The 20,764-nt window shown below is 41.9% G+C and overlaps 1 protein-coding gene across 1 annotated transcript; it reads left to right on the forward strand.

The window, feature by feature from the left end:
* The first annotated feature begins 1,614 nt into the window (after positions 1-1,614).
* On the forward strand, positions 1,615-3,621 carry drd5a (dopamine receptor D5a). The gene has a single exon (XM_048971766.1). The coding sequence runs from the start codon at positions 1,654-1,656 to the stop codon at positions 2,956-2,958; it is 1,305 nt and encodes a 434-aa protein (XP_048827723.1). The 5' UTR covers positions 1,615-1,653; the 3' UTR covers positions 2,959-3,621.
* The last annotated feature ends 17,143 nt before the right edge of the window (positions 3,622-20,764 follow it).

Consider the following 20,764-nt stretch of genomic DNA (forward strand, 5'->3'; position numbering starts at 1 on the left):
TTTAATAGGTGGATTCAGCCTTTGAACTCCAAATATGCCATTTTCCATCAGCATCTTTTTTAAGATCTTAGGTTAAGGCAACTCATAACAACTTGGATTTTGTATTCATTAGTTCTGCTGTCCAGGGGATTAGATAAAATAGGCTACATCACTTGACCTGCACTTGAGCTGCAAACTGCAACATATCAGCCAGGAGCAGACAGGAAAGTTTCTCCATGTCAAATATTTATGTGACATCCAGAATACCAGGTTTTTCCGGGATAGACCTATGGATCGCTACAGAGCATCCACAATTTTCACAGTCGCTCGTAAAAGGCAAAAATATATAGATTTAAAATAAATTAATGATGCGCCTTCTTTGTCCCAAGAGCGCTTCGTGTATCGACAAGTTTGATTTCAATAGTGTCGAGATATGTCACCTTAATCGTTTGTTAAAATCGTGTAAGATTTGCAATGTCAGTCGTTTCATTTCACTTATCAAGTCTCGTTAAGCTTCTGAATATCGCTTACGAATAGTCTAAACAGCTTGACAGGAATATTAGTTTTTTCGCCTTCCCTAGGAATATATGTGTTTTTTAGTAGAAGCGTATGTTACGTAACATATTGGTAAGATATGTGTACTCTTAATGTGAACGTCCGTTATTAAATAAGTGCGATTCCTGCAGAATGGTTAATATTACCAAACACGAATATATATATGAATGAATATGAATATATATTTCACTGAATGAAATAGACTCATATATACCTGCCATTATTTAAAACCAACCACGTGGTTCAGCACCAGTGACAGCGCCTCCCATATAAAACAGCGCATATCGAGTGTATCGCACACGTATTATCAAGCAAGGCTGTGTCCAGGATTTGACGACGCCTAATAATTAAATTACTTCTAGTTCAACAACTTCAAGTTGTTCGGCGTAAATCTGATAAGTCGTACCCAGAATTTATAAAAGCATGTGCTAAAAATAATAATGTGTTGCACAGTCGTCAGCGTGTATAATTTACAATTTCATATAATTCCTTATAACGAACGAAAGCATGATTTAATTATATTGCGGTTTATAAAAATAAAAGACACTACAAAACATGAAGAACTCTGTATACATTATGCATATCTTAATATGCTATAAAATATTCAATTTAGAAATGTATTACTTGGATTACTTGTTTCACCGGATTTTAATGTTAAGTGTAGGTGCGCATCCTGATGCAGGGTGGGTTGGGGGGGGGGGGGGGGGGGGAGTTTAAACGCTCCAGACCCCCCTCCCCCCCTTTCCTGCCGATGTCTCAAAAATAGCTCACTTGGACAGTTACATAGCTGATGTCCTGCGTTATATCGGCAATGCTGGGCGCAGGACCGGCAAAGCATCGCCATGCGCTCCTCGGTGACAAGGTGCCTTCATTTCTTTGGCGTGCAACTTGCCCCTGCCGGCTTTGCGCTCGCCGGTAGGATTGTAAGGGAAAGGACGGCTTGCTTTTTAAGCAAAGACGCCTTTTTAGTTTGAATATGTTAGAGGATGAGAAAACGGCACTCACTAAGTCGCCCGTCCCTATTTGTTAAGCCCGCATGGGACAATGTGTCTCTTTACAACCTGATCAGGTGCATCAGTACACGGAAGTCAGTCCGTTCCGTTTTCTTTCGGAGAAATAATGTGGAACACGACCGAGTTGGAGGCGACATCGGATGATAAAAAACAGCTGGTAATACGGACGCTGACCGGCTCTTTACTCTCCCTCCTCATCCTGTGGACGCTGCTCGGGAACATTTTGGTGTGCTCCGCGGTGATCAAGTTCAGGCACTTGCGAACTAAAGTCACCAACATTTTCATTGTCTCTCTCGCCGTGTCGGATCTCTTTGTCGCCGTTCTCGTCATGCCCTGGAAGGCTGTCGCCGAGATCGCGGGCTACTGGCCCTTCGGCAGTTTCTGCAACATCTGGGTCGCTTCTGACATTATGTGCTCCACGGCTTCTATCCTCAACCTCTGCATCATCAGCGTGGACAGGTACTGGGCCATATCAAGCCCCTTCCGATACGAGAGAAAAATGACTCAGAGAGTGGCCTTTGTCATGATAAGTGTGACATGGACACTGTCCATTTTAATCTCATTCATACCGGTACAACTCAACTGGCATAAAGCCAAAGATGAGGTAGGCGGCAGCAATTACAGCACGTCGGTGGGAAAGGCGGAAAACTGCGACTCCAGCCTGAACAGAGAGTACGCGATTTCCTCGTCTTTGATAAGCTTTTACATCCCTGTGGCCATTATGATCGTCACTTATACCAGAATATACCGTATCGCTCAGATCCAGATCCGGAGGATTGCGTCTTTAGAGAGGGCAGCGGAACACGCACAAAGTTGCAGAAGCAACAGACTCGAGTGCCAGCACCACAACACACTGAAAACGTCCATCAAGAGGGAAACCAAAGTCCTAAAAACTTTATCAGTGATAATGGGCGTATTCGTGTGCTGCTGGTTACCTTTTTTCATTTTAAACTGCATGGTGCCCTTCTGTAACAGGCCATCTGCCGACCAGAAAGCCGGTCTTCCCTGCGTAAGCGAGACGACTTTTGACGTTTTCGTGTGGTTCGGATGGACCAATTCATCCCTGAATCCAATTATCTATGCTTTCAATGCTGACTTCCGAAAAGCCTTCGCTAATCTACTGGGTTGCCGTCATTTCTGTTCCAGCACGCCCGTCGAAACTGTGAATATAAGTAATGAACTCGTCTCTTACAATCAAGACACTTTGTTTCATAAAGAAATTGTGACTGCCTATGTGAACATGATCCCTAACGTGGTGGACTGTATTGACAACGAAGACACTTTCGATAGGATATCCCAGTTCTCACATCAAAATGAAATTGCCACCGATTCCGTGTGCGACTTGGATGACTGTGATGCAGATATTTGTCTGGACAGGATAACACCATTCACACCAAATGGTTTACAATAATTGTGCAGGCTAATTGTCCAAAACCATTCGTAAAATGATATTGTCCAGTAATTATATTTAAAGTTGTTGTTATGACAGGCACATGGTGATGTCGTATTATTGTGAAAATAGATCTAGGAAAAAAATCTCTGTAGCTTATCCGTGGGACGGATATGTTTATGTCTGTTTACATCATTGCTTCTTAATGGTTAAGAGTTATTGATTTATTCTAAAGTTTTAAGCCAATACGCAGTATCGTAAGGTCAAGAAAACGCATCAGGTTCATTGACATTAGTGATTATAATCACTCGACATAAGTGGCCGATTTTATGTAAATGGAAGATGGCTTTGAAGCAAATTCGTGTTTTCTGCAGGCAATCTATTAATGAATATAATCCTATTAGCCTGATGGTGTTGAGGGGTACAAGGTGTCTGTGACATGAAGTCCAGTAACCTAAATGGTGCAAGCCTTACAGAAGTCAAGCATCATAATGCCTTATTTCCTGAGAGAAAGTGTGCAATACAAAGAAAGGTATACAGTTTTGATGCATTATTATGAGGAATGCCAAATATGTAAGCGCCCTCCAAACACCGCCCTGCGAAACGCTGGCAGTTGTTTTTTGCTAAAATATAGACACGTGCAAATTTTTTTTATGAGTTTAAGCAAATTTTCCCAAATTCAACTATGCGAAACCTAATGCGAAGAAATAATTATTGCCATGATAACATTATAACTGTATTTCTTTCTTTCTTTCTTTCTTTCTTTCTTTCTTTCTTTCTTTCTTTCTTTCTTTCTTTCTTTCTTTCTTTCTTTCTCTATTTATTTGTTTTTTTGTTTGTTTGCTTGCTTATTTTTTCCCTGTCGAACTTTACCAAAAACCTTTACCATAAACTTTTATATTCATATGCAATAAGAGTTTGGTATATGCGAAACATGTAAGACGCAGAGCTTTGGAGTGAATGAACTGGATGCGGCTTGGCGTTAATATTTTGCCAGCGCTTCTGCCCGCAGCCGCCTTTTTCCTATTGATTTGTTTCCCTTTGTAAGGCTTTGTAAGGAATGTAAGGTGGAGACGCTACGAGGCATCTTAGGTAAATCGAATCAGGACATAGAAATATGAGCTGGGGAGGATTTATATTCTCTTGTGATCCGCACGCCACATCCACATGTTTATGAAGGAGCTTTGCGTTTGTGTTAATTAAATGCATCACCGAAGAACGAAAGATGTATTTTCATTCGTATATTAGGATAGAGCGACCATGAGGGAGTTCTTTGTACGAATAATAGACTATTCCGAGTTTTTATAAACCTTACTCGATCACAGAACGAAGTTATTACAAGATGGAGTATTAAAGAATGTACACAAAATGTATACACATCAAATGAAAATATGGGTATCATTCAGTTGGATGTAAACCTTACATAACATTTTCATCTTTTTTAAGATGTACGGAAGACACCTTATGAATGTAAGACGTTCGTCACGCACACCAGTTTTAAAATAAAATCCTCTTGTCAAAAAGTGCACTGCCTCATTCAGCTGTGAGCTTTGTCTCAAGCAACAGTAGTTCTTGCTAATATATCACATTATATTATAAAAATTATCTACTCAATATGACCAGTTTAGTATTTGGAGCTAACCTGGTAAGCAGGTGTAACACAATTAAAAAAAAAAAAGTAAAGGAATTCTTTTAACATATTAATTCAATTAATATCCTCCTGCCAAAGACTTTCACTTCATCCTGGAAAACTTTTTTCCATGATTGTTGTTATTGAGTAATTTCAAGGCATTTAATGATATTTATTTCCTTTGTATCACTGCAGTGAACCTGTACATTTTAGAAATATTTAGATAATTCGCCTTGGGAATTAGTGTCTCTAAACTGCTCACGCTGTGTGTCCTGTGATGGACTGGCATGCTATACAGGGTGTATCCTGGGATAATCCCTCAACACCGAATATATATATATATATATATATATATATATATATATACATATATACACACACATACAGACACAAGATGCTTTTTTCACTTTTCCTCTTTTGATTGCATTCACAGATCTTTGTGGGGACCTGAAATATTGTCCCCATATCATCCAAACTACATTACATTACATTGTAGGAGACATTTGGTCCCTGAAAAATAATATAATATAAACCTAATTGAGACACACACTATATATATATATATAGGTTTCGTATAACCAACACTTTGATCATAACTCCAGCTTCACAATCGCTTCTCTACCCAGAATGCGGTGCCCAAGATGTAACTTAAAATCAGTCTGAGTGAGAAGAGAGCTTTCTGATTCCAGATTGCCTAAGGGGTCCTGCCATCCCAAGCTCTACGTCCACATGGGTCATGCTCTTCGGCTGGGTCTGGGTCTCCATAGTGCTGTAGGTTTTCACTGTCAGGATCTCTCCAGCTATTCTGCTATGCAAACCGTAGCACCAGTATTGGTGTCTGGGTAGCCCGGGAGCATTAGCTTTGCATAACTATGCGTCCGTGTCTCCACTGACAGAACATAAAGAACATTTTAGCAGTACTGGAAAGAGCCGCCCATTCGAGATCACAGGCAGCCACTGTACCCTACAGTTCAGGTGACTGAGTTTTTTTTTGTAGTCCAAGTCAGCCAGTATGTTTCCCCATCTGTGAGTTGATTGACACCCCTGAACATCACAGAGAAAAGTCATGAAAGTTTATCACGCTCTCCATGCTGTCGATATCCAGTCTGCTCTTATCCTAGGGAATTACTTTCTCTTTCCCTTTCATTTTGGTTTTTTTCTTCCTTCTTCACTAATTTCGCTGCTTCTCCCTCCCTGGGTTCTCCTTCTGTCATTCACTCGCTTTCTGCTGTGTCTGTGCAAACAGCATTTCTTCATTTTTAATGCCACATCAGTCCTGTTTATAGGACATTGCTTCTTTTTTATGTTAATTCAACATCATTAATTTCATTCTTCTTCTGCCCGCTTAGGTGCGCAAGAGTAAATCGTTTCTCCTCTAGCCTCTGCACTGTTGTCTTCTCTTGATTTCTTTCACAATTGAAAGCTCTGAGCTGATGATTAAAACCAGCGGGTGGCTGCTTTGACTGATTGAACAGGATACAATGAAGTCCAGTGAAAGTATAAGACTAAGTGTCCGTATCTAGTTATGTAGGAGCACCATGTCCAGGGGTCACTCCAGCCCCGTGACCTTCATGACCTGTAATATGCTTCAGTCTGTCTGTGACCCCCTAAAATATAGTGAAGGGGGAACCAACCCCCTCTTGGAAAAGCTCAAAGAAAATGACACGACCCAAGATCCGTGTAGTTATTCGCCGATTGGCAAACGGTGCCATTTAAGGTAGACTGAATTATTTTCCGGTCTTGTGCTCTTCTGCAAGGTGTCACAATGACACATAAAAGCCCAGGCAGGTTGAAAATCCATGTCACTGACTAAGCATTAATATTTCATCCATCCATCATCCAGTCACTGTCCTCTGCAGGGTTATTTGGGGGGCTGGGAGCCCATCCCAGGTGACACAGGGCACAAAGCAGGGATACACCCATGGCAGGATGCCAGTCCATCACTGGCCAAACACAATGGGTTGTACAGAGATGCTAATTAGCCTAACTGCATGTCTCTGGATAGCAGGAGGAAACGCATGATACAGGAAAAATATGCAAACTCGATACACAGAATGGAGGTAGGATTCAAACCGTCACGTCCCGTGTTGTTGGATAGGGTGCAGGCTTACTGCAGCCCTGTTTGGATGAGCAATTATGAAAAATGTGGGAGCACCTGAAATATAACATCACAATGACAAATACAGTGATATAATTTTGACAGATCCTTTTCAAAAGGTCTTTACATCATTACCAACATCGTCTTTGAAGGCTATTATTATTTATCTGTTCAATCATTTTTGAACTGCTTATCCAGGACAGTGTTATGGTTCATGTCTAAGACAGTGAGAGATTACCATTTGGGTTCATAAAGTAAAATGTATATTTGAACTATGACAAATTGTAAATTGACATTCAAATGCATGCTGGGAATGGTAGTTCATCAGTGGCACAACAGTGCCTCACAAAAGGACTAATTAGATTTTCATGTTCTGTAGACAATTTTATAAAACTGAAAACCAGATTTTTTTTCTTTGCAGATGGCAGCTGTCTACCTTCCATTGGGCTGCCAGAACACTGTCTTGAACAGTCATGGGCTCCAACACACTGTGCGTGCACAGTGCACCAGCCATGCTATGAACAAAACACTGTATTTTCTTGGAATTGAGTTTGGAATTGAGAAAAAGCCCTAGTGAAGATGAATGTACAGCACGGCAAATGCCACCATGCATCGATCACCACAGTCCTCATTAACTCGTTTTTCTGAAGGCAGAAGTCTGAGAGCAGCAAGATGTCAGACAACAGGCACATTTCTGAACAGCCCCATTTTGGGTCTTCTTTTCGTTTTATTACTTGTGCCCATGGCTATTCAGAACAAAGGGTTCTTATTCCAGCACGGTTATAATATTTCCATCCAGATTGATAGCTTTCTAAAAAAGAAGATAAATAAAAATGCCCATCAGACCACAAACCAAAAAAATCAGACTTATTACCCAAAATCGTATTTTAATGATAAAAGACATAAGAAAATTCAGAGGGGACAAAAAGTGCAAAAAAGAGATTAGAAAGAAGATTATTTTAATATGAGAAAAAGAACAGTAAGAGACACTGTGTCATGCGCATGCATTTACACAGACACACTGAGAACACAGCTTACATCGGGAAGATCCAAAGCTAGACACCGCATCTTAACGAGCATGGGATTGTGAGGCCAGCAGCTAATGGCAGTTTCATAAACTATACAAACCTTCATTTTGGAAAATAACAGCTCTTTAATCTTAATGTTTTGCTCAGTGGACATACTGAGATCGTTTCCCACAGTGTCAGGAGAGCCGGTAAACAGTTTGTTTACGTGTTGAATTGTGGGGTAAATCAGGCGCACCTCACCAGACAGTGTTAGTTCTCCTGAGCCAATGAGGATGCACCAGCAAGTCTTTCATCCTTCTACAAGGCTTTGTGGAGAATTCATAGCAATTTGTCATACCTCAGAGTGAGGTGTAGATAGAAAGCCACACACACTCCCCCTATACCTGCTGAAAATGTCTTTCTTAAAAACATGAGGATTGAACAACTAGGGATCAAAGTCGACCATATCCCACGAACCATGGCGACTAACATAGAGCAACATTTAAAGAAGGTACAGTGTATACATTCATCCTGCCTGACATAGATAATTATTATGAACGTTAAATAAGTTGCTTATCTCAACATTGTTTGGATGGTGGGTTTAACTTAGTGTCTGGAATAACTGAGGAAAGGTTGGTCTTTAAGGTGCTATCTTGAAGTTGGCCCTGTACTCTGGATAGCTACAGTTCGATTCTGGAAGCAAACAAACGGTCTTACACAGATATCAGCCAGCTTCACTGAACCATTTTCTTGCATTTACTTATTTAGTAGCACACAAGTAAGGATCAGAGGGCCAGGTCAGTTAGCTGCTGGGGGCCACGCAGGGTTAAGGTCCTTACTCTGGGGCCATTCTGTCATAGACACTACTTCCTACCCCCCAGAGATACACCCCCCCCCAAAAGCTGTCTGTATTTGTTTTATAGCAATGAAAAACAGTACATTTCCTCTACCCTCTAGTAGTATTTCTGACAATAACTTTTTTAAATAAAACAACACATCTGGTAACACAAATGATGTGATAGTACTCTTCTTACTTAAAGTATTAATTAACCAGAAAGTGTAAGTTACATACTGGTCCAATGTTCGTCCATCATCAATAAGTCATAACGGCTCAAGTATTTCATGCAGTTACTACATTTGTTCATGAGTAGATCTACTAAATTACCCCCTCAAGTAAAACGTTGCCAAACATCTCCTGAATGTATTGTAAGCATAAATTCATTGACAAGAGGATTGAAAATCTAATTAAAACTGGTTTAGGGCAGTTAAGGTCTGCTCTTTTATTGAATCTTGTCCACCTGATTAGCTTTTCAATGTAAAGCCTCATTGTACAGACTGTGAGGACAGTGCTGCAGGCAGTTATGGGCCTGGTCTTTAAAAGATTGACTCCTAATCTTCTTCTCTGCTTTCTGTTTGTTACTCCTTATAGACTTCCTGTTCCATTCTCTGTTTTTAAAGTCCACTTTCCCGTCTTAAAAATTTGTTTTGCCTATGAAAAAATTATAAGTACAGGAGATTTTAAATAGAACTAATATATAATTTACTTGGCATTCCTGAAAATGCAAATAGTAATTTTAGGTCTAGATGTTGATGAACCTGTTGACTTAAACAGAAACGTAAAAGGTCCTACATACCAAGCATGTGCTCTAGTCACACTTGAGGTATCTGCTTACAGTTTGCATTGATAATGCTCCTATGCTTAACCTTTTTGCTTCTGATCACATCTTAAAATCTTAAGATTGTGTCACATCTTATAATTTCTCAACTTTCCAATAATGGTGAAGCTTATTTGAAAGACTCCTTAAGCACCAAACACCTAATTAAATTAAGGAAATTACAGAGGAATTAGCTTGAACTCTGAAAACTGCTAAATGTTGATAGTCTCCTTAAGTGCCAAGCACCAAATGAAATTGAAAAACTTGGTAATGAATTTGCTCGCACTCTAAAAACTGTTAAATGTAAAAGACACTAAAATAGCTTCACTTACCCACAAAAGCAGGGTCTTCGGGGGTGTGACATGAACGGCACTTTACCGAACAGAGAAATTCCATCTTACCTAGGAAAACAGTCAAGTAATCTGTAAAAGGCCACTCTAGCTTTCCCGTTCAGTGTAATTGAAGGTAATAAGGTGAAACCTAGATTTCTGTTCATCAAAGTAACAGACACGTTTGACCAAAGCGATGTACAAGTGAGAAATCTCTCAGAGCGAGGGAGAGAGTGGGCAGTATTTCTGATACATTTTGTTACATTTTTACCCATTTCTGTGTGCTGGGAGGGGTGTTGCTTTGTTTTTTGTCTCTGAAAGGCAAGTGAGGTGGCTGCCCCTGTTTGCCATTGATTCACCTTGCTGGCCCTTTAATGTAGATGTTTGTTTTATGAATGTGTATGTGTTTATTATCTCAATAATCCCCAGCATGGAGCCAAAGGTGCCAGACCTGTGCATTAGCAGAGCTGCCCATGTGTCGCTCATCCACAGAAAGACAGGCTTCAGTTTGTCACTCACATATGCCTTCTTGAATTCTGAAGCCCACATTTACAGCATTTAGAGATTCCGTCCAGCTGTCTTCAGTCTGTTTATACAGTCTGGCAATGTCCATAATCAGTTTCAGTGAGAGATTAATGGACACCATATCAGTGAGACAGTACAGTGTAACAAACAAGCTGCTTCACTGCTCTACTTACTGTGCTAATGTAATGGCCAGACCTCAGAAATTGGGGATTCAAATGCAGAACATCGCAGATCAGAATCACAGGCCAGAAGTTATTGTCATGGAACCAAGCAGGGGTCAAAAAGCAGGGCAAGGGATCAGGGACCACGGGCACACAGGAGAACAGCAAAGGAGAAACTCGCACTAGGGGACGAACTGAGCTGTAATAGAATGCTCGGCAATTGATCATAGAACAAGTTCCTTGCAATTACTGAGGGATCTGACCTGTATATATGTACCTCAGATGGTCAGGGGTAATGGTAATGAAATGAGCTCCAGCTGGCAATATTCCAGGGAGTTGGATCACAAAAGAGGTGAGTACAGTTGTGGTTAACTTAGCTGAGATCAAGAGATTCAATGCATGTCTAAGAAGGTGTTGTAGGAAAGAGGGCTTTTGGTTTATGGGGGCACTGGAAGACCTTCTGGAACAGGTCAGACCTGTTCAAGCCGGACGAGTTGTATCTGAACCAGAAAGGAACCAGTGTATTGGGGAGGTGTATGTGTAGAGGAATGTTTAAACTAGGGACTGGGGAGGCAGGGAAGTTAGTTAAGAATTTAGGTGGGGAGAGACGGAAAGCCCCAATAAATATTAAAAGTGGGCACTATGAAAGGCCTACCCTTTGCGGTCTGTATCTAAATGCTATTAGAAACAAAATTCATGATTTAGAGGCTTTAATTTCATCAGACACTTATGACATTACCTGCGACCCAGTAGGATAAGCGGCTTGGAAAATGGATGGATGGATGGATGGATGGATGGATGGACTTACAACATTATAGGAAAACTGAAACATGGATGTTGGAGAAGAATATAATATGGATGGTTACACGTTGTTCTGTAGAGACCAGATAGGCAAGAAGGGAGGTGGTGTTGCAGTATACGTAAAAGAAAACTTGCAGGCAAGGGAGCTCACTGATAAAAATAAAAGTACAGAAGCTGTATGGATAAAAGTAGATGCTAAAATCTCAAATGGCCTAATTGTCGGTGTTTGTTATAGAGCATCTAATGTAGCTGCAGAGGAAAGCAGAATGTTATATGACGATATCAGGATTATGAGTAATAAAAATGATGTGGTGGTTATGGGTGATTTTAATTTACATGGGATTCAGTGGGACACAGTCTCTGGCTCTTCTGTAAATGAACTTGAGATGGTGGAATTAGTACAGGATTGTTTCTTTACTCAGTTTGTTAATACCTCTACCAGGGGAGAAGCCCTTCTTGGTCTTGTTTTCTCTAATAACCAGGAAAGGGTTGGAAAATTAGAGATTTTAGAACCACTGGACAGTAGTGATTATAACATGGTTAAAGTTGAGGTCAATTTTAGTGTCCGAAGAGCAAAGCCCAAAACAAAAGTATTCAATTTTAGAAAGGCTAACTTTAATGGTACGAGACTGAAACTAGAAACGTAAACTGGATGGAGTTAAATAGCTAAACAGAGGCATGGGAATTTTTAAAAGATAATTGTTGCAAGTGCAAGAGGACTTCATACCTGTTTCCAGCAAAACTAAACCTAGGAAACTGCAGCCAAAGTGGTTTACTAAGGAAATTAAGGATAAAGTCAGGAGAAAAAGGGTTCTGTTCCACAAATGGAAATTAACTAATGATTTCAAAATAAAGCAGGAGTATCGAAGTCTACAGGTCGAGTTAAAAAATAACATTAGATACTCCAAGAGGAATATAGAAAGAAAGATCACATTAGAGACTAAGGATGACAATAAAAGCTTCTTCCAATACATTAACTCCGAAAGAGCTTTAAAAGCTGAAATCACTAATTTTCTGGATAGTAAGGGCCTTATAATTGAAAATGAAATTGATTTAGTAAATATTTAATGGTTTAATGATTATTTTACACGGGTGTTCACAGTATAGAACACGAGTAACTTACCACCATTTAGTACAAATACAGCGTCGTCTTTGACCAATATATGTATAACTGAGGCTGATGTGGTACATAGCCTAGCTAAGCTCAAAATAAATAAATCACAGGGCCCTGATGGCATCTTACCTATAGTGTTAAAAGAGATGAGGGATATTATTAGCCAACCTTTAACTTTATTATTCTAGAAACTCTTATCTGCAGGTGTGGTACCTTCTGATTGGAAGGATGCTTATATAACGCCCATATTCAAAAAATGGGATAGAAGTAACCCAGCAAATTATAGGCCAATCAGTTTAACTAGCATTACTGGAAAAATAATGGGAGGTATAAACCAAGCGAAAATGGTAGATTACCTGGATGCAAATAATATTTTGAGGGATAGCCAACATGGAATTAGGAGAGGTAGATCCTATTTAACGAATTAACGAAGTTCTTTGAGGAAGCTACAAGAGAAATTGATCACAAAAAGGCCTACGATGTGATATACTTAGATTTCCAGAAGGCCTTTGATGTTGTCCCCCACAAATGGCTCTTGCTTAAGCTCAAAGCTGTAGGGATATTACTTGGAACAAATAAAGCCACGCTACAATAACAGTCAGACTCACAAAGTGGTTCGTAATAAGCGTGGAGTGTAGGAAACCGTTATATAGGATCGTTGTACATCAGCAAACAGGGAGAAGGACAGAATGAGCCAAGGAGGAGACGTTAGCGGCGGGAGCCAACCGCCAGCAGCAGCTGCGCCTGCACAGGGAATCGCTGCGGGGACGGGGCTGTGCGCTACGTTTAATATCCAGCCACCGGAGTCCTTCGACTTTTTAAAGCCGCAAGGGTGGGACAAATGGATCCAAAGATATGAAAGATTTCGCCTGACAAGTAACCTGAATGTAAGCTCAGAATAAAATCGAGTTAACATTCTGGTATATTGCATGGGGGACAAGGCAGACGATATCTTACAGGAACTCACTCTGAGTGCTGCTGACAGAGACACTTACAAGGGAGTGCGTGACAGCTTTCAAAGGTTTTTCGTGGTCAAGAAAAACGTAATATGCAAGCGTGCTAAGTTCAATATGTGCAACAGAGAGAAGGAGAGTTAGTGGATGCGTTTGTTACTGTATTATACGTGCTAGCTGAACACTGCAACTACGGTGCGTTACATGATGAGCTGATCAGGGACAGACTCGTTGTCGGACTGCTAGACAAAGGGCTGTTTGAACGCATGCAGCTGGATGCAGAACTAACTTTGGAGAAAGCTGTTAGGATGGCACGTCAAAGTGAGGAGGTGAAAAAGCAGCAAGCTTCTCTGCGAGGTGACGCCGGAGCACAAGCAAGTGATGGAAAGTCTGTGGACAGAGTCAGGGTGCTCAAGCACAGCAAGTCTGCTAAAAACAAACCTCAGCATGCTAGTAAGCCACACTATCCCCAGAACAGCAAAGGTAAAGCTTCACAGCTGCAGTATCACAAATGTGGCAGTTCTCCATCACATCCAAAACGAGACTGTCCTGCAAATGAAGGGAAATGTCATGCAGGTGGCAGAAAAGGACATTATAGTCGTGTGTGCAGGGCGCCAAAATCTGTGCATGAGGTTGAAAGAGAAGAGGAGGATGCAGTTCTCCTCGGCAGCATCACGACAGATGGCGATCCTTGGTTGGTCAACATCGACATCAATAACAGTAAGGTGATGTTCAAAATCGACACAGGTTTCGACGTTACAGTCTTGCCACACACTGTGTTTAAGAACATATATAAGGACAATCCACCCATGCTCTTCAAAGCAACAAAGTCACTCCTCGGACCGGGGAGGAGCCCACTTGATGTTGTGGGTGTCCCCAGGCTGCCCCTGAGAAGTGGTGAGAAAGAGGAGATGGAGGATATGTATGTAGTTCGTCATCTGCATACTGCTTTGCTGGGAAGACCCATGAGCTGTAGGCTGGGGCTTGTTGCACGCCTAGACAGTCTCACTGTAGAGAGATTAAAGCAAACTTACCCAAAACTATGCAACGGTCTCCAAGAAGTTAACCAGCCATATGCCATAAAGCTGAAACCAGGAGCTCAACCGTTCTCACTCAAAACACCAAGGAGGATCCCATTCCCACTGCTTGACAAAGTCTAGCAGGAACTGTCCTGCATGGAAGGCCTCTGGGTTATATGCGGAGTTGAGGAGCTGGTGTGCTGGCATCGTGGTAGTGCCCAAGAAGACGGGTGCTGTGCGCACATGTGTTGATCTCACCAGACTGAACGAGTCAGTTTGTCGAGAGAAGTTTATAGTGGAAGAAACACTGGGATTTGAGCCAGAATTTTTTGTAAGCTGGATGCAAATTCAGAGGTTTTAGCAAATTCCCCTTATGGAAGATTCAGCCAAATTAACAACCTTCATCACACCCTTCGGACGCTATTTCTTCAAAGGGCTACCCTTTGGCATAGCATCAGCTCCTGAACACTTTCAAAATAGAATGGTGACATAAGTCACAGATGGGCTAGAAGGCATGGTTTGCCATATTGATGATGTGCTGGTATGGGGTCGCACACAAGAGGAGCATGACGCTCGCCTGCATGCTGTACTGGAGAAGATCCAGAAGGCAGGCATCACCCTAAACACTGACAGGTGTGACCTGTCAAAGTCAGAGGTGAGCTTCCTTGGTCATGTAGTCTCTGCCAGTGACATCAGCCCATATCCATGCAAAACAGAGGCTATGAAGAGGATGCAGGAGCCGACGCCAGTGAGCAAATTAAGGTCCTTTATCGGAATGGTGAACCAGCTGGGCAAGTTTATCCCGCAGTTGGCGGAGAGAGACAAACCCCTGCGTGATCTCTTATCGAAGAGAAACTGCTGGAGAGACTGGAAAGTTAAGGTTAGGGGGAAAAAAATGTGTTCAAGATTGTGAATGAGCTACTTCATGTTTTGCACTATTCAAATGTAAACATTCAGGTATTACAGTCTAGAGTGATGACAGGCAGCACGGGGCTGGAATTGTATTTGTAATTTATTGTTCCAAGCTGAGGTTAAAATGCCATGTGTCTGTGTCGGAGTGGTTCAGGATTCAGAGGGAGCGAACCTTCCAGCCACTGGGGCAGAATAATCCCCTAAGGTCCTGCTGAATCAATGGTAGTCTACCCATTGATTCTAAAAAGGAGAGATGTGGTGTAATTGGATATTGAGATGGAGAGTCGGGGAGTGATGACGTGAGAGCGAGGGGACAGACTAGAGTAGCGGGGAAGCAGCAGAGAGGAATCGGAGACTTGGAACAAATAAAGACACGCTACAATAATAGTCAGACTCATAAAGTGGTTTGTAATGACACAACAATTAGGAACTGTAGCAGCTTGGATCGAAAACTGGTTAACAGACAGGAAGCAGGGAGTAGTTATTAGAGGCACAATGTCACAGTGGGCCTGCGTTCATAGTGGGGTACCGCAGGGTTCAATTTTAGGACCACTGTTCTTCCTAATTTACATTACTGATATTGACACCAATACGTACAGTAAACTGGTTAAATTTACAGACAACACCAAGGTGGGTGGTGTGGCAGATACTGATCTAGCAGCACAGAGGCTACAACAGGATCTGGATTTAATTAGTGACTAGGCTAATACCGGGCAGATGAAATATAACATAGATAAATGTAAGGTAATCCATGCAGATAGCAGAAATATAAAGTACAGATATTTTATAGGGTTCCACTGAAATAAAAGTAGCTGATTATGAGAAAGATCTCGGTGTGTATGTTGATGCTTCCATGTTTCACTCTCGCCAGTGTGGGGAAGCAATAAAAAAGGCAAATAGAATGTTGGGTTACATCTCTACTGTAGGTGTGTGGAGTTTAAATAAAGGTAGATGATGCTACAATTATATAATTCCTTGGTAAGACTCCACCTAGAATATTGTGTGCAGGTTTGGTCACCATACCTTAAGAAGGACATTGCTGCCTTGGAAAGGGTGCAATGTAGGGCTACGAGAATGATTCCTGATCTTAGAGGAATGTCTTATGAGGAGAGGTTAGCTGAGCTGAATCTGTTTAGCCTCGAGCAAAGGAGACTAAGGGGGGACATGATACAGGTGTATAAGATTCTTACAGGTCTGGATGCTGTTAAGCCAAATGGCTATTTAAATATTAGTTTAAATACTAGCACTCCTGGCCATAAGTGGAAATTAGTGGGAGAACATTTTAAAATGAATTTGAGGAAGCACTTCTTTACACAGCGTGTAGTTAGAGTATGGAAGAGTCTTGTTGCTAGTGTATCGCAAGTTAAAACCCTGGGTTCCTTTATATCAGAGCTAGATAAGATTTTAACAACTCTGAGCTATTAGTTAAGTTCTCCCCACACGAGCTTGATGGGCCAAATGACCTCTCATTTGTAAATGTCTTATGTTCTTATATATGGGGGAGGATGATGTCCAATAAAGTGGATCCGGTGTTTTTGTTAAACTGCCGCAAGAAGGCATCAGCTTTGGAGTTTATTTGACCTGGTCTGTATGTAACCATGAATCAAAATCAAAAACATGGCCTAGTGAGCTTTGTGTGGATTCAGATGTTTAGTGTTGCAGACATAGTACTTGAAATGGTATTTGAATCCCTTGAGCCCTCTCCTCTTGAGCTCATTTAACGGCCAAGAGTTTGCTGTTGTAGTTCGTTCAGTGTCTGACAGTCTATAAAAAGTTCATGGGTGTAATTTGTGGGGCATGCTACGGTGTTGGGAAAGTACAGTGCCTAGTCCCACATTGCATCTGTTAGCCTCCACCACAAAATGGAGGGAAGGTCAAAGAATGACATAGTCAACCTCAAGTGGTTTGAAGAACAGGGCAAGAAAGGGCGCACCTACTGTATGAGGCAAGTTTGCTTAATTATTAGGAGACATTATATAGCACTATATCACATTTTTACATCTGGGGACAATTCCCTACATTCTCACATATGGGTAAATACCCTATGCAGCACTGCATCTCATTTCCTGCACTGGAGGGGCACCTATTTGAGGACGTAAACGTGTTTTCTCGCCGCTTAGGAGTGCCTTACACAGGATCAGGGCTTTGTCCATCCTTTTCCCTATTTGTCTGGTGGATTCTTGTGGGGGTGGGTGGTTTGTACAGTAGTGCAGTGAAATGTACACTGTGTGCTGAATTATTAGGCAAGTACTATTCCTGGAGCAAATTTTTAACAAAGGATGCGTGTAAAGGATCCGAGTCAATTTAGAGAAAAATGCTAAGTCTGTCACAAACAAAAAAAAAGAAAAAGACTTGATCATCAGTGTGCACAATTATCGGAAGCTAAGTGGATTTTTCTCTCTTGACCATCAACAGAAATAATGTAAAACAGTTTTAGTTATTCAGTCTATATAAGGAATAACAGACTATCGGCTGTTATATAAAGTCCACATTACCAAGTTTAGTGTCCTGTATAGCCACCTTTCTTCTCAATGACCATCATGAACCTGTTGTCCATTGAACCAGTCAAGTTTTTGATTTGATCACATTCCATATAAGCTGAGGCAGCTGGGACCGCCTGTCAGACACTGCTCTGAGAAGGGTACTCCTTGCCACTTTGGTAAGTCTCACGTCAGTAAGGCCCAGTAGTTTCCAGTGGGGGTTAAGTTAGGCAATGAAGGGGGGCAGGAAATTATCTACTCACCTTTCAAGTTTGTCTTAGCAATCTATGAAATACAGTACTTTGATGTATGGGAAGGGGCAGTGTCCTGAAAGAATATCAAAACCTTTTTGAAAGCTGCTGACTTTTGCTTGATTTTTTTGACTATAGTGTTTGAAGAAGGAATCTTCTAGAAATTGCTGGTGGATATTGGAATTAATTTTTACGCCATCTGGAAGTTGAAAAGGGGGCAGCATGGTGGTGCAGTGGTTAGCACTGCCTGGGTTACATGTGTGTGGAGTTTGCATGTGCTCCCCATGTCGTCGTGGGGTTTCCTCTGGGTCCTCCAGTTTCCCCCCACAGTCCAAAAACATGCTGAGGCTGATCGGAGTTACTGAATTGCCCATAGGAGTGTATGTGTAAGTGAAAGGTGTGTGAGTGTGCCCTGCAATGGGCTGCCCCCCACCCTGGGTTGTTCCCTGCCTTGTGCCCATTGATTCCGGGATAGGCTCCAGATCCCCCACAACACAGTAGGATAAGTGGTTGGAAAATGGATGGATGGAAGTTGAAAGGTTCTACAAGTTCTTCACTGATAATTGCAGCCCACATCATCACTCCTTGTAGGTGGTTGAAGGAGCCTATCCATCAAAAGTCACTCTCATCTCATTTGTCCACAAAAACTTTGTAAAATCAGTCCTGAGATTTGTCTGTGCCTACTCTTGATGGTTTAGCTTGAGTGCCTTTTTGAGTTGAGGTCGTGTTTCAGACTTTGTGAGTTTGGCAATGTCATGTAGTACACTGCACCTAGTATTTTCAGAGATTCCGTTAAGATTGCAGTTTTGAAAAATGGAGGCATTTGATTCTAAAGAGTTTCTGGATGTCTCTCCTTGAATTTGACATATTTGGCAGTTATCTCTTCTGAATACATCCATCCTTCTTCTTATTCTATTTTAAAAGTCTGGCAATAAAAGTCATTGCTTTGAACCCCTCTGACTGGCACTTTACTATTTTGTTTTTTCCCCCATTCTCTGTAAGGTCCTACTTGGCCCATTTTAAAAGTAATATTGATTTTCTTAATAATTCTGCACAGATAAGCATCTATGGTTTCCTGTTTTATTTCAAACAGAAAGTACTCAGACAAAATACTGAGCATGGTATATTTTTAAGTCTGTTCTTATTTGGCGATTAATCTGGGTGGAAACTATTGGTCAGAAGAGAAAATACAACCAAAATATACACTTGCCTAATAATTTTGTAATTCTGCATGCAGTATACTTTGGGGGGAGGGGGTAATATCCAAGTTCAACCTCCATGAGTTCACCACTTCCCCAACACAAGACAAATCTGATCAGGAGATCTTTACTGAACTGGAAAGTTCCTTGGGTGCTGCAGCACCCCCCCCCCATGTGGACTCCAACAGTGGCAGAGGCTGACAATGGATCTGAGCAGGGGATCTGCATGGATCGCGGTGGTGCCTGCTCATCATTCAAGGACACTCTTTTGGTGATCCATCTAAAGAAAACATTATACTGATTAAAATGTACACCTGAAAATGTACATTTCACCAGATTCAGAATTGTAACTGCAACAACAGTTATCATTCGAGTCTGGTAGCCAGTTTAACGAAAAGTATAGTGGAGTACTTTGTGAAATTCATTGTGGGAGAATTCAATTTGTAATCTGGGTTTTGCACACGTTGTCCGGCACAAACACCTGATGACTCACCCTTGCCTGCGCAGACTGAAAGTGCACATGGAGAAGTAAAGCCTTTAGGTACAGGAGGATAAACTGGGCAGTGCTGGTTTATAACCGTGTGCTTCAGGTTGGATAGCATATTGAATGTGTTTCCAGTATCATATCTGAGTTCAGCATAACATCAAAGACAATGTTGGTCTTAACTACACTCTCTCCGGTGCTGCTGTAATTTATTTGGAAATTAAATGCTCCCAAACTACCACTTATGACATTAATGACCATTAGCTATAACCAACTCATAGCCAGTTTCACACCAAATTTTACCATGAAAAAAAACTAACATCATTCTGAGATGATTGAACATTTTTCTATGACGGCATTCATGCCAAGTCTCACAAATTTGTATTTGTATTGTCATGATGCATCATGTTTTCAGTCACAAACTACCAATAGGATATTTCAGTTTTTACACATATGCTCATTTCTTATTTATGATTAAATAGGAAAAACACCTTTCATTTGTTTTGGAATGCTAGTCTGTCTTGTTTGTGGTCATGTTGGTTTTAGCTTCAGTTGAAAGTACTCACCCCCTACATCACATACAGTCACTTACATCACCACACGCATCCAACACTCTACCTCTCACACAGGTGCATGGGGGAGGAGAGCGGGAGGGTCTTCCTACACCCCTGCTCCCCGCCGGAGATGGGGGGGGGGGGGCCCTTGGGTGGCCGCTCGGCTGGTGGCACCCTGGGGTCGTGACTGGCGCCGGGAGTCACATCCGTTCTCCCGCACGTCAGAGGGCAGTCCGGAGTGAATGGGCCTATGTCTTTGTGTCTCTGTGTGTGGGTGTCTGTGTATGTTGTGGGGATGTGTGTATGGTGTATGTGCATGGCTGAGAGGTGTGTTTGCAGGGGGTCTGTGTGGATGGTAGGGGCCTGGGACTGGGGCTTGCTGCTCCGTGCTAGGTGCGGTTGGTCTCCTGGGCATGGTTGCTGGTCCCTTTCCTTGCGGTGGTGACACAGGGGGGACTTGGGCCTCTCCGGCGTGGGTGGGGCTCTCTACCGGGGGCTGTTCGGCCCTCGGCCGTCTGGGGTCCTAGGGGCCCTGGCCTTGGCTCGTACAGGAGCGGCCACATCCTTGCGGGGTTGGCTGCCTCTGGTTCTCTAGGGCTCATGCCTTTTTGGCTGCGCGGGCTGGAGTGGGGACGCGGCTGTCATTGGGACGTGG

Source organism: Brienomyrus brachyistius, chromosome 12 (genome assembly GCF_023856365.1).
Source record: "Brienomyrus brachyistius isolate T26 chromosome 12, BBRACH_0.4, whole genome shotgun sequence".
NCBI classification, from domain to species: Eukaryota; Metazoa; Chordata; class Actinopteri; order Osteoglossiformes; family Mormyridae; genus Brienomyrus; species Brienomyrus brachyistius.

Coding starts and splice junctions, on each gene's coding strand:
- drd5a (XM_048971766.1), top strand. CDS start 1,654: ATGTGGAACACGACCGAGTTGGAGGCGACATCGGATGATAAAAAACAG.